Raw genomic sequence first — 13,618 nt, 5'->3', positions numbered from 1 at the left:
AAGGATGAGGGGGCACAAATATTTTATAGCATTTGATCGCAGACCAAGCCCATTGGTATTGGAGCGAATTGTGAAATCCCTCACATTAACCAACCATGAATCGCCACGTGTCTTGTACCTCCTTCAAAAGACCTTTTTACCTCGAATAAATAAAACTCCAAGAATGGCTAATTAATGACGAGAAGATTCTTTTTAGATACTCTGTAGCCCATCGGATGTCCCGATAAACGACAGAGTAGGGGATAGTTGACAAGGACATTTTTATTTGGACCTATAAAACTTGTTGCCTTTCGGGATCTACAGACTCCACCTATGGGTCCCATAAGGTTATGGACCCGTCAGACTACATGGGATGGATCCTATAATGTCATAGACTCATCGGACTACATAGGTCGGATCGCGATGAGCCGGTCTTCCTTTAGAAACCCTACCATTACCAAGTGATTATCGATATAACCGATGGATCAAAAGGCCTTGACTCATACCAATGGATAGAGGTAGAACCATGCCAACGAGCAATGACAAACCCCATGAACAAGGTAAGCAAAAACTGACAGATGAAGACATGAGGCCGATGGTTGATCTGTGGGATCCACAAGCCCTTGTATGCTCACCACTCATAAATTCCTACATGGAAATAACTTGCATGCTATGCTCAAAGACCCTATTCACACATTTATGTCTTCCCAATATGAGAAGAAAGGCCCTGGGATCTCTAAGCATTAACTCCATATCTTCCACACAAGGAAAAATCCTATGTTCATGGGATCTTGGTTGTTCCTCTGCCACTAAAAAAGCACCAAGCCTCCTCATACCTAAGGTACGCAGAAAATTCCTAGCTCTCACACTATTGAGTTCTTGGTGATCTTTTCTTCATCGACTTAACCTTCAGAGAGTCTTTAGCCAGCACCCTGCCGATGCTTTTTATGAGTTCTTGGTTTTCTTGCTCCTCATGTATCCCATTGGAGCACTCGTGGACAATCAGCTCACTAATAATTTTTGTGCATCATCACTAAGCATGCAAAGATAGGTCAAAATAATTGAAATAAAAAAGACATGCTAAATATGTGTGCAATGTGTGATAAACCCTAATCTAAGAGCATATTCTAAAAATTTGCAATAAACACGCAAAAACAATGTAGTCAATTATTCTACAAATTTACAATACCATTAAGTTATAGTGTAACTAATTGTTTTTAAGGTATTGCATATTTGTATAATCCTTATCATTTCTATAATCAACATCATCATCACAAAAATTGGCATCAACAATATTGAAATAGAGTTATCATTAGGACCGCACGCCATAAAAATTGAGATGAATTAAAATATCCATTCCTGTTAGTAAATAGTACAATATACTGGACAAATAATTTGCTAAGGAGATAAAATATATATACACCAGACAAACAAATCTTTTTTCCAAAACAAAGTATCCCACAGCTTACTTAAAACTTAAAAGTCACACCTCAAAGTTGGTAATTTTCCCCCCTATTTTTGTCAAATGAAATGACTTGACACATATATAAGCATATTTTAGCAACTTTGATAAAGTGCTACACTATGCCCTTTTTTTCTTTTTTCTTATTTTCATATTTTGTTCTTTGTTTTTTCAACAATAAGTTAAATTTGATTTATATAACAGCCTAATGTCTCGCATGATATTCATGAAGATGTTGATCAACAATGGGATGGTCTCTATTCAAATGTGTGATCAAAAGTCTTGGATGCTATTATTCGCACTTTTCACAGGAGATGAAAAGCTTACATTGTTTATCTTGTGTTTAATTTTTTATTCACGAGACTTTTAGCTTTACCTTTACCCTATCAAGATATAGGTACTGATGAAGGATGAATTCGTCTTTCTCAGTTGAACTCCTTGCCAATACAGATGGATAATGTGAAGCTAGCAACAGTACGAATCCTGCTAAAAGAATAGGTGGACTTGGGGCACACTAATGTAGTGTGTGACAAAGAGTCTCCGATAGTCTAGTCAGAAAGATGAAAGTTCAATCATATAGAGAATCAATATAGGCTAAAATTCTCTTGTGTATTTGTTGTGTACCTTAATACCTTTGTTTGTTCTTCGTGTCTTCTTTATAGGTCATTTTCCCTATTTATGGGATTAAATGCCCTTCTTTATGATTCTGGATCCATTGGCAATAAATGGCGGGATGTTAGAGATTTCAATGATCTTCTACTTGTTGGTCTGTCGATTATGGCTTTGCTTGTTTGGCATGTTAATTGATTATCCATGTCATTTATGGGAAACTTGTTTAATGTTCGTTGTAACTGTCCATCCCCTGGACGATGGTAGATTTCTTCCTCTTCAGGTTCGTTTTTAATTACTTCATGATATTAATATTTTTTCTTGTGTTTGCTTGAGTGATTAGCAATGTTCATGAAATTTGAGGTAAAAAAAAAATATAAGATATTAAATCTAGGGATGCAATGAGGGAGAGACAACGATGGGTCTCTCTTTGAATGTGCATGTAAATGTCTTAGATGTTGTGACTCAAACTTTTCACGAGAAATGGGAAAGTACTTTTCACGAGATATGGGAAAGTTTACTTTGATTATCATATGACTGATTTTTTACTCAGGATACCTTTTTGCTTGTATAGTATGACACATACAATTTACGGTATGATTAATACGATATACATCTATGTATTGTGCGATTTACAAACATGTTCAATATATATTTATGATATAGTATTTTTTTCACTCGATATGTATCGTGTATCTAATGTTATTGACAACTATGCCACTTATTAGTCGACCCAACTATTTAGGTTACACACCTTCACCATTTTCATTTAGGAGATTTTTCTTCATTCCAATTAAAAAACACCACTTTTGTTTTTATCCATATTCAATTAAAAATGATAATCTTTATGAACTTTTTCTATTCCTTTTTTCCCTTTCAAATAGCAACATAAATGTCGAAGGGAACATATTAATTAATTTGAAATAACCCAACTTCAAAGAATCTGCAAAAGGAAAAATGAAAAAATTGAATGAAAAAAAATAATAGTCCTTTGAGCACACAAATGTAGGGTGTACCTACAATGGCGACTCCACATGCAAGTCATGGTAGTCATAGGACCACTCTGACTTGCAAAAAAAAATGCATATATGCACTTGTCAAAAAATTATTGTATGTTAAATTAACCTATTGTGACCAGTCTAATAAAAATGTTAAACAACCTGACTTGAGAATTACAAAAAGTTGGGTTTAACAAAACTAAAAATAATGCTACGTTCACAATATTTTCATAATACTTTTACAACAAATCCAATGTGATAAACTGTTACTAATTCTATTTTGGCCCAATAATGATATTATTTTTTTACTCACTAATAAAATTTTTTTGCATAAGATTAGCTGTAAAAGTGTTGTGGACGTAGCATTACTCCAAAATTAATTCCCCCTCCCCACCCCACCACAAAAAAAAAAAAAAAAAAAAAAAAATCCTTAATCCTTTTTATAAAATTAAAAAAAAAAAAAAAACTTAAATAACAACAATAAATGTTAGCCCAAATAACAACAAACATAAACTTAACAAAAATAAGACAAGACCAAATAACATCAAGTGATCAAATTATTCAACCAAAAGTCTATTATAAAACAAAAAGATAAAAATCGCTAAATATTCAAATTTGTAGTTTTTTTTTTTTTTTTGAGAATGTTCAAATTTGTAGTTCGTTCAACTTATTCAATAAAATAATTTCTTATTTTTCCCTAAAAATTGTACCAAGAAAAATATTATAGTTGTCAGTACAATTTTATGGTGACCATAATTATATTCTTTTTGACTTTGCAGTTGTACGACAATGCTTCCATACATTGAATAATTGGAAATTCAGAGTCAAGCAACAAATTATTATTAATTACTCTCTGTATTCCTTGTTAAAAAAATTATTATAGGTCGGCTAGTGGGCTTTCAACCAAAGCCGACTTGGGCTTGTGGGTTGCAATTAAAGCGACAAATGGGTTGAATTTGAACTTTGAACCGAAGCCACAAAGGGTAAAATTGTAAAGTAAATAGAAATGAGAATAGGGCTAGAAGAAACAACACGTGAGTGTGAGAAGATGATGATGATGATGATGATGATGAGTTTGGTTCAGCTTTTTGAAAAAGTGCATAATGAAAAAGTGGAGTTTTGTAAAAGTGCATAATGTAAAAAGTGGAGTTTCAAAAAGCTGAGTGTTTGGTAAAAACTGTTAAAAAGTGCATAATGAAAAAGCTGAGTGTTTGGTAAAAGTTGATAAAAGTGGCTTTTTGAAGGGTAAATGACAAAAAAGGACAATGTATATATAAGGGAATTTATTTCAATTTTTTTTTTTTATGTGAGTTTGTTTCATACTTAAATCAATTACTTCATCATACTTAAATCAATTTTTCTCTTTCTTAAAAAATTATTTTTTTCTTACCAATATTAGCTAATAATAATCTACTATTTAAGATTTATTGTGAAAGTATTGTAAAAATATTGTGATAAAAATTGATAGTAATTTTAATTTTTTAACATATTATTAAAATTATTTTTTTCTCTTTCTAAAAAAATTATTTTTTTCTCACCAATATTAGCTAATAATGACCTACCTTAAAATTTATTGTAAAAATATTGTGAAAATATTATGATATAATTTCTTTTTTCTCCCTTTTTTTTCTCTCCACACACGTGGCTCTACTTTCTTTTTTTTTCTTTTTTTTTTCTTTTTTCTCCTCTTTTTATCTCATCCACCCACGTAACCAACCACACTCCTTTCTTTTTCTTTTTCCTTCTTTCCTCTACCATCTTCTCTTCAGTCCAGAACATTCTACTTCCTTTTTTTTTTCTTTTTTTTTTTCTCCTCTTTTTATCTCATCCACCCACGTAACCAACCACACTCCTTTCTTTTTCTTTTTCCTTCTTTCCTCTACCATCTTCTCTTCAGTCTAGAACATTCCAGCTCTCTTTCTTTTTCTTTTTTTTTTGCCTCTTAGCACTTCAAACGGTCTCTCTAGATTGTCTCTCTCTCACGGTTGATACTTGATAGTGTAAAAATAATAATTTTGGTTTTGTTTAGCTGGAGAAGCAAAAGTGAAAATGGCGGACGAAGTGGCGCTAGACTTGGAGGAGCTCCGTCACCTCCAAAGCATTGCGAAGAGACCTCGCGTCCTCTCTCCCATCTCCTCCCAGATTGACAACCTCGACAAGGTTCTCTCCTTTTCTTTCTCTTTTTTTTTTTTTTTCTCTTCGCACTTCAAATCGGAACACATCGGAACCATCGTCACCAACGCCAGAACTCATCCTTTATTCTTTTTTTTTTTTCACACTCCAGAGAAGAAGATGATGATGATGATGATGATGATGATGATGAAGATGAAGATGATTGAAGCTGAAGATAAGGATTTTGGGATTTTTGGTTTTTTTTTTTTTATGGATTTTGGGTTGATTTTGAGTTGGGTTTGGGTAGGGTTTTCCGGATTTGAGTTGATTTTAAGTTTGGTTTGGTTTGGTTTTGTTGATTCTATGTTCGGAATATCAAAGGGTGAAATGGGTTTTGTTGATTGTGGGGGTAGACCGGTGAAGAAGCAGAGGAAGACGAAGAGGAAGAAGACGAAGAAAAAAGACACAGATGAGAGATGAGGGCATGAGAGACTGATGGGTATTTCGGTAATTTTCGGATTTGCAACGGTAATATACAAAACGCGCTATGCGCGTTTTCATTTATGGACCCCTGAGGGTCCATAATCCTTCCGCGTTTGTTCTCCGTTTTTTCTCAATGCTCAAAACGCAACTTTTATAAAAAAGTTGCGTTTTGAGTTTACCAAACGCAGAAATTGGTTGAGCGTTTTTCAAAACGCGCATTTTGGGCTCAAAAAGCCGAAACAAACGGGCACTTATTCATCATCACAAAAAATAAAAATTTCTGATCTCATCTGAAATGGCTATGGCGGCTGCTACTGCTGATGTCCTTGTCCTGAGGTTGGAAGAAAAGCACGAGGAACCACAAGAGAAGAAGCAGAAGATGACAGATGAAGAAAAACAAGAGGAAGATGACGTCCCCTATCGCGAGAAAGTTGGCTTACCTTTGGATGACGAACTTCAAGAGAAGAAGCAGAAGAAGACAGATGAAGAAAAACAAGCCGTCCCATATCTTAGTGACGATGACGATGACGATGAAGATTATTTTCCTGGTGAGCTCCCTGATATGACCCGTGCAGAATTGGCTTTGTATCATCAACAGGTTGAAGAGAGCGGGGTAAGCAATCATCGGATATAGTGAGTTTGTGCGTGATGATGCTCCCATGAATCTTGTCTCATTTGTCTCTCTTTCTGATTCACAGGGCTTTGATGTTGACGACTTCTCCCACTCTTTCGCATGCGGTAGAATTGAGAAGATGGGATTCAGGGGGGTCATTGATGATGCTGATAAGAAAGAACTAGGTGAATATTCTATGGAAGCAATCCACAAGTACAACACTGATGAGGTCTTTTCATAATCAAACCCGTTAATTAGTTACCTTTATTATTATTGTTATTGCTGTTGGCTTTATTTTGTCTGGGACAATTTCTTGTAGAAGAAGAACTTTAAGTTCAAGGAGGTGGTGAAGGCAAATGTTCAGTGCGTTGCCGGCCTCATGTATTATATTACCTTCAAGGCTGAGGATGCTTCTACTGCTACTATTGAAACCTTTCAAGCTAAAGTGTGGAGGGGAATTGGATTTGTAGAGGTCATATCTATTAGAGTAAAGCCCATCTCTATCTCTAAGCAAGGTAATTTCTTTTTCTATGCTCCATCAAATAAACCTTTGAAACTGCTCCTAAGTCATGCATTAGCTAGGAAAAGCATGATAATGTTTTACATTTGCAATTTCCTTTTTGTATTAATTTGCTTGATGCATTCTTGAGGCTACAATGCTGAGTTAACTTAGTTGGAGAGGAATGTTTGAAAAGGATCTACTCTCTAATAATACACGTCTTTTAATCTATTGTGCAATTGCTCCTGCGTGACTTGTCTAGATTTGTAGCTTCAACCTTTTAGCATGTGTGCATCTTCTCTGTTATTTGAATGATTACTTGAAAACTACCCTGTTTTTAAAAGAGCTGTTATCATGCTTTGGGAACTTATTGTGCTTGGACTCATAGTTAGGATGTATTTGAAACCTTGTATACATTTTATTTGGAAGATCTACCTTCTCTTATTTGCTTTTGAATTTTAATGAATTTAGGCTTAACCTCAAAAACTACTAGTTTCAAAACTTATTCTCAATCAAATTCTTGTTATGCCGGAGCCACTAAGCCACTTTAGTTGTTATTTATGTTTTGGTTGTCATCTTCAGAACCCTATAACTAGCTATTGCAGATTTATATTCTGTTACTACTTTTATGTTCCAGTGGTGCAGGCACCATGATGCACCAAGAATATTGTTAATTTGAAATCTCGAATTTTGGAATTTCACCAATGTAAATCTTTATCCGACTAAAGATTTTGTGGGAATTTTTTTTTTTTTTAATTACTTTCCTTATTGATGTACTCATTGGAAGCCTATTTAAAATGGCTTTAGTAAAGATTTAAGGTAGATTTTGATGGTTGGAATTTTGTTCTGGAAATTTTTGAAGTGCTGGGTGTTTATTCCAAGCAAACCTAATTGCTGATTCAAACGTGCACTTGGTACACTCCTTCGAAATACCACATTAAACAAAATGGTGTCAAATTCTAAATGTCAAATGTGCCCCACTGGGACCATATTTTCAAAATCTTAAGATGCTATCAAAATAAAAAATTCCAAATGTCAGATGCCCCTACCAATATATCCATCCAATAAAAAATCTAGCACCCTTCTAGGCAAAACCCAAAAACTCCAAATGATCTAAAGACAAAACACCACAACTAATACACCCTCTCACATGAATCAAAAGATGATACACTACCTGGCCACTATTTCAACACATACAATACCTGGCCACAATTTGAAAACCTCTTCTCCTCAGGTTGTCGCCAATATCTTCCCTCACACCCCCATCCAAACATGAAAGGAAACGTGCATAGGGGCCTTAACCCTCCAAATACTTTTTCAAGGAAAGATGACACAGATAGACCCTCTTAGCACGTTATAGTAAGAATGAATATCAAAACCCCCATTTTTCTTCAATTTCCACCAAACACAGTCCCCATTCACAGTAGGAGTATTAGACTCCAAAATATGAAGAAAATTCAATTCCCAATAATTGAAATCACCAAGGAATCTCACATATCACTTTTTAATATGTTTACAATGTAAATAACACCATATTGGTTTACATATACTTATATTCTATTGTTTGATCCATGTCTTACCTACATGATTCTCTGATATATTCTCTTGTTTGATTACTTTGTTTTTGGCCAGCAAATGCCTTTTTTTTTTTTTTTTTTTTTTTTTCTTTCTGGTTAGAAAATGCAAGCTTAGAAATTTTGAACGCTACAGATGGAATCTATCTTCACTTGACTTTTTTTTTTTTTTTTTTTTCATTTTATTTTCAGAAAAAAATAAAAAAAATAAACTGTTTCTCAACAAAAGCTTTATGAGATGCCAGTTTGAACTATGGATCCATAAAACCTATTGTTCTTACTAGATAACTTGGTGATGGACATTTAGTGATAATCTTAGATTTGAAATTATAATAAAGCTCCCAAGGGGTTGAAAAACTTCAAATTGCACTCTGCTTCTTTGCTGCCTTGGCGGTTGTCCGAGTATGAAGGTTTGAAGGTTGGTAAAAGAACATTGCTGAATACCCAAATAAAGATAAACTTCAAATTGCATGCAAGATGCAAGGAGAAAAAAAGAATCATGACCAAATGCAGCATGGGTGCAACTAATTATTGTGCAAGTGAGTAGGTTCCATTTGCTGATGCAGCAAGATTAGGCCAAGGCAGAATCAAGATTTGGTCATAGTTAGAATTGATTATTTAGGACTGTGGACCAGCTAGTCTAATAGCTCAAAAATGGCGAATAAGGCACTTGGCATAGACTTATTGTTTGGTGTTTTTGACCTTATTTTTGTTATTTGCAGGAAATGAAGACTTGGCAATATGCTGTTCGCGAAGTTCATGAAGGTTGCTGGCAGTATTTTTCTATTTAAGTCAAATGGAGGGAAAACACTTTTTAAGTCTGAATTTAATATTATGTATGGTAAGTTTAGGATGATATTATGTTTTTGAGAATTGTTAAATTATGCATGGATGTTCTACTCATAGGTTGCCGAATGTGGCCTTTTTCATCAAATGTCAAGCAAAGAAAATGCCTCCTTTAGTTTCCTTTACGAAGGGGTTAACTTGACAATATTAAGGATGGGGACTGGGACATTGGAACTACACTTGTCCATTGCGTCTTTGAAGTTGTGTAGTGAGAGAGACCACCACCTCTAGCTCTTTTTGATTCATTGTAGTGCAGCTCGCATCTCAGCAGGACACCCCCAGATCCTTGCTCAAGTCTGCATCAAAGTGACAGTAACTAAATATTATAATAAAATCTGTTTTAAAGGGTGGACGTCTGAATCGTTGATAAAAGTCACTAAAGAAATGGTTTGATTATAAAATCGTAGAATGAATATATTGTTTTTGTTTTTGTTTTTTATTTATTTATTTATTATTATTATTTTTTTTTAAGACAGATTTTTTATGTCCATTTTTACCCAAAATCTCAAAATTTTTGAGATAACTTTTGAGATAACTCGGCGACTCTGCTTGTGCTAACTTTCTAAGCAGTCCTAGCTTGAAAATTAAGTTATTCACTACCCCCATCCAAGGGACCCTCCCCCCTAGCCTCTTAGATGCTTTAAAGACTATGTTGAAGCCAATTCTTCCATAGTTCAGCTTCTTAGTAGAAATTTCTCTTGATTCCTCCTAGTTGTTAGTGTTCTTTTCTTTGAGCATTAAGATAATTGTTTTTTACACCCTAGTCTTCCTTAGTCTAGTGTTAATTCTTAAAGTGAAATCCCTTAGTCTAGTTTTGGAACACTTTTGTTGACGAAATTTATCAAATTGCATTTGGATTTTATATTGGATTCTATTTGAATTTGAATATTTTTGCTAAATTTAAAATTCTTGGATTTTTATTTAATGATTTGGGATATGTTAAATCCGAGTTTAATTTCTTGCTGTATTGGTGAACGAAGAAATTATGGCTAATTACAACTAACTCACTTGTGGTTTGGCCGAAGTTTAAATTGCTTATCTGTGGTTTGAAATTTGATACTTTATTCACTTTAAGTTCGCTCAGTTAGCTCACTTATGTTAAAAATGAGGCTAAATATGTATTTTTGCTCCCATTATAAGTCTCTCTTCTCCCAAAACATAAAAAATATAAAAAAAAACAAGGGAAAACAATATCAAAGAGTGAGAGTTTTGTAAAAATTAAGAAAAAAGATTGCCCCACTTGTTCTTAATTTTTATAAAACTCTCACCTTTTGAGTTCGTTTTCCTTGTTCTTTTATGTTTTGGGGGGAGAGAGACATAAAGGGGAAGCAAAATTACATATTTAAACCTATTTTTTTTATAGAAGTGGGTTACAGAATTCTAATTGAGTTAACATTAGGTGGGTAAAGTGTCAAATTTCAAACCACGGGTAGACAACTTAAATTTTGGTTAAACCATAGGTGAGTAAGTTGCAATTAGCCCAAAAATTATATTGGTGGAAAATGAATTTTGGTCTTAATTTTTTTTTTTTTCTAATTATCTACAAAATTTTATATAGTTTTGTGTTTTTATGAGTTAGACCAACATATTTGAGTCATTTGACTATCTATTACGTAATTGGACACCTCATTTTGTATTTCCTATGACTTGAGCCTTCGACCCTTGAAGACGATATCAAGGGAAGCAAGTATCAATAAAGTAGTGCACAAGATTGCAAAAATCTTTAATATAAAAAAAAAAAAAAAAAAAAAAATTGTTCAGCATCTGCATGATTCATCCTTATGCAATTTTAAGGCAAGTGAGGAAGCCGCTTAAAGCCTTCAAATTTTAACCAATAGAGATATTTATTTCTTGTGAAAATATTAATTAGGCCATAAATATTAACCAATAAATAAAAAAAAAAAATTTTGTCAAAGAAAATCAAGGCCCCAAAGTGAAAAAAAGAGTGACCCCCAAATAAAATTAAAAAAAAGTCTCCAAATTTCAATTAGATGAAAGTTTTTTGGTAAATTAGTTGAGGGAGACATCAGATGACACATATGATATGACATACAACGAAATCAGTAAAAAAAAAAAACCCAAAAAGTAGAAACAGTCATTTTGAACCAAATATTATTGATAGGAATGGTAAAGTGCAATAGCGTCATCTCTTGGGGAGGTTGGAACTAGAGGAACGTTTATGGCCTGTTTGGAAGTTTAAAAAATGAGGGGGGAGTAGAGTAGAGGGAGAAAGAGTAATTCAATTACCTTATTTGGAAGTTTTTTAAGGAAGGAGGGGAAGGAGTTTGGAGGGGTTTCAACCACCTCTAACCCCTTATTTTTAATTTTCCTAAATTGGAGAGATTTGGAGGGAGAGTAGAGTAGATAAATTATTGACTAGATAAATTTCCCAATTTACCCTTTTTAAATTAATAATAGACTAATGTTGCAAGTCCATTTTCAAATAGAGGTAAATTTGTCTATTTTAATAATTTCCTCTCCTCTCCATCCTAATTTTTAAAACATCCAAACAAGAGGAATGACTAATTACTCCCTTCCCCCTTACTAATTTTAAAAACATTCAAACAAGGTGGAGGGGAACCATTTCCCTCTACTCTCCTCCCCACTACTCTCCTCCCCTCTACTCCCCTCTACTCTCCTCCCTCTCTAAACTTCCAAACAGGTCATTAGCGTCGACATTGATTTGCTCTCTCTCTCTGACTCTCTCTCTTTCTTTCTTTCTTCAACCTTTGTGTTGTGTGTGTTTTGTCTTGTAGTGTTGTGAGGGAGAAAAAAAAAAAAAAACATATGTTGAAATTTAAATGAACATTGATTGTGAGACTAAGGATAATAGATGTGATTTTCTAAATCATAGAGTCTTCTTAGACTGATTAACTACTGAGATGCAGCTTTAAAAAAAAAAAAAAACTAGTGAGATGTAGGGAGAGAACTAGGGCTGGCTGAGCATGGATCCAGCCTACTCGATCAACCGCCCGACCCGACCCTTAGGTTTGGGGCAGGTTGGATAGTTCTTGGGTTGAATTTTGGGTCAAATACTTTGGTCATGAGTCCAACCTAACCCGCCCAATTTTTAATATTAAAAAAAAAAAATAGAGAGACAGAGAAGAAGAAAAAGAAAAGAGTTACCACATTTCCTCAACCTTCAAGACCTTTTGCTTGCCATCATTTTTTTTTTTTAACAAAAAGAGGTGGGTTTTGAAAGCTTGGGAAGAGGTAAGGAAGGTTTTGGAATTATTCCATATTTCTAGTTTCTTACTTTTAATGACTTTCACTTATTATGATAATGCCTAAAATTATGATATATTTTTTTTAAAGAGTTTCAACCTATGGCGTCTGCTCCTAATGATAGCTCATTATCATCAGACCAAGACACAATCAGTTTTTGGTATAGGTGGGGATTGAACCCCAGATCTTTTATACAACCATTAGAGTTTTTGGTGTAAGCGAGGATTTTCTACACTAGCTAGTTTCTAAAACAATTTTCTATTTTGAATTCAAGTATCTCTTTTAGAACTAAAAATCTTAAACTCATTATCAAGAATGAAACATAGTTCAAAATCAAACTTTTTTTCAAAATTAATATCTTGTTGCATACGTAAAACCTTTTTCAAAGTCAAAGTTCTTTTCCAAAACTAAATATTGTTTTTAAAACCTATTTCAATTCGGATCTATAAATTTATTTGTCTCAAATTTAATTTCAGATCTAATAATTTAAACCAATAACAATGCATGACATGAAATTAGAAAATGCCTACACATGTTCAATTACATCTTCAATTTCAATCCAATTTCCAATTCAATTTCAAATGGTGTTTGCTATTTATGATGCGAATGTTTTCCATATATGTAATTGGCCACTACTAGTCTAGAAGACCGGTTTTTATTGGGCAATATGAGTGCTTAACACATTCCTATAAACACACACACACACACACACACACAAACACACATTCCTACCTTGTAAGTTAGTCCCCAAACCTAGGTCTAGGGTTTTAGATTAGTACGATTTGTTCAATATAAATTTTATTTTGATTGATTGTAACTAGGATTATTCAAAGTCTTACTTTATTTAGAATGTAATTAAGACTCAACACTTTGTAATTTCTATCAAATGTAATTATTTTCAATTATTCAAAGAAATCTAGATTTTCAACTCAATGTTTTTATTTTTTTCCTATTATTTTTAAATAAAAATAAGTGACAATTTCATTGTACAACCCCCAATTTAGGGGAAAGATGTTTCAAGTGGGCTCCCATTGATTTGAGGGACATCATTGCAATCTCTCTCTCAAACTCCAAATGACGGTCTCTTACTATTGCCTTTATCTACTTGATTGATTGTGACACTTTCATTAATTTTTGTCTATTTATGGTGAAAGGGCTTGTTTGTTTCACTTTGTGGTTGATTTGCTAAGATATTGGCAAAATGGGCTGCATTGTGGT

The 13,618-nt window shown here is 33.6% G+C and overlaps 1 protein-coding gene across 1 annotated transcript; it reads left to right on the top strand.

Moving 5' to 3' along the window:
- The first annotated feature begins 5,923 nt into the window (after positions 1 to 5,923).
- Positions 5,924 to 9,300, top strand: LOC115963164. The gene is made up of 4 exons (XM_031082062.1): positions 5,924 to 6,256; positions 6,342 to 6,485; positions 6,576 to 6,771; positions 9,052 to 9,300. Exons 1-4 carry the CDS (start codon positions 5,939 to 5,941, stop codon positions 9,090 to 9,092), a joined length of 699 nt encoding a protein of 232 aa, XP_030937922.1. The 5' UTR covers positions 5,924 to 5,938; the 3' UTR covers positions 9,093 to 9,300.
- Positions 9,301 to 13,618: the final 4,318 nt, after the last annotated feature.

Source organism: Quercus lobata, chromosome 10, assembly GCF_001633185.2.
Source record: "Quercus lobata isolate SW786 chromosome 10, ValleyOak3.0 Primary Assembly, whole genome shotgun sequence".
Classification (NCBI taxonomy): domain Eukaryota; kingdom Viridiplantae; phylum Streptophyta; class Magnoliopsida; order Fagales; family Fagaceae; genus Quercus; species Quercus lobata.
This window is presented reverse-complemented; position numbering and strand designations above follow the sequence as displayed.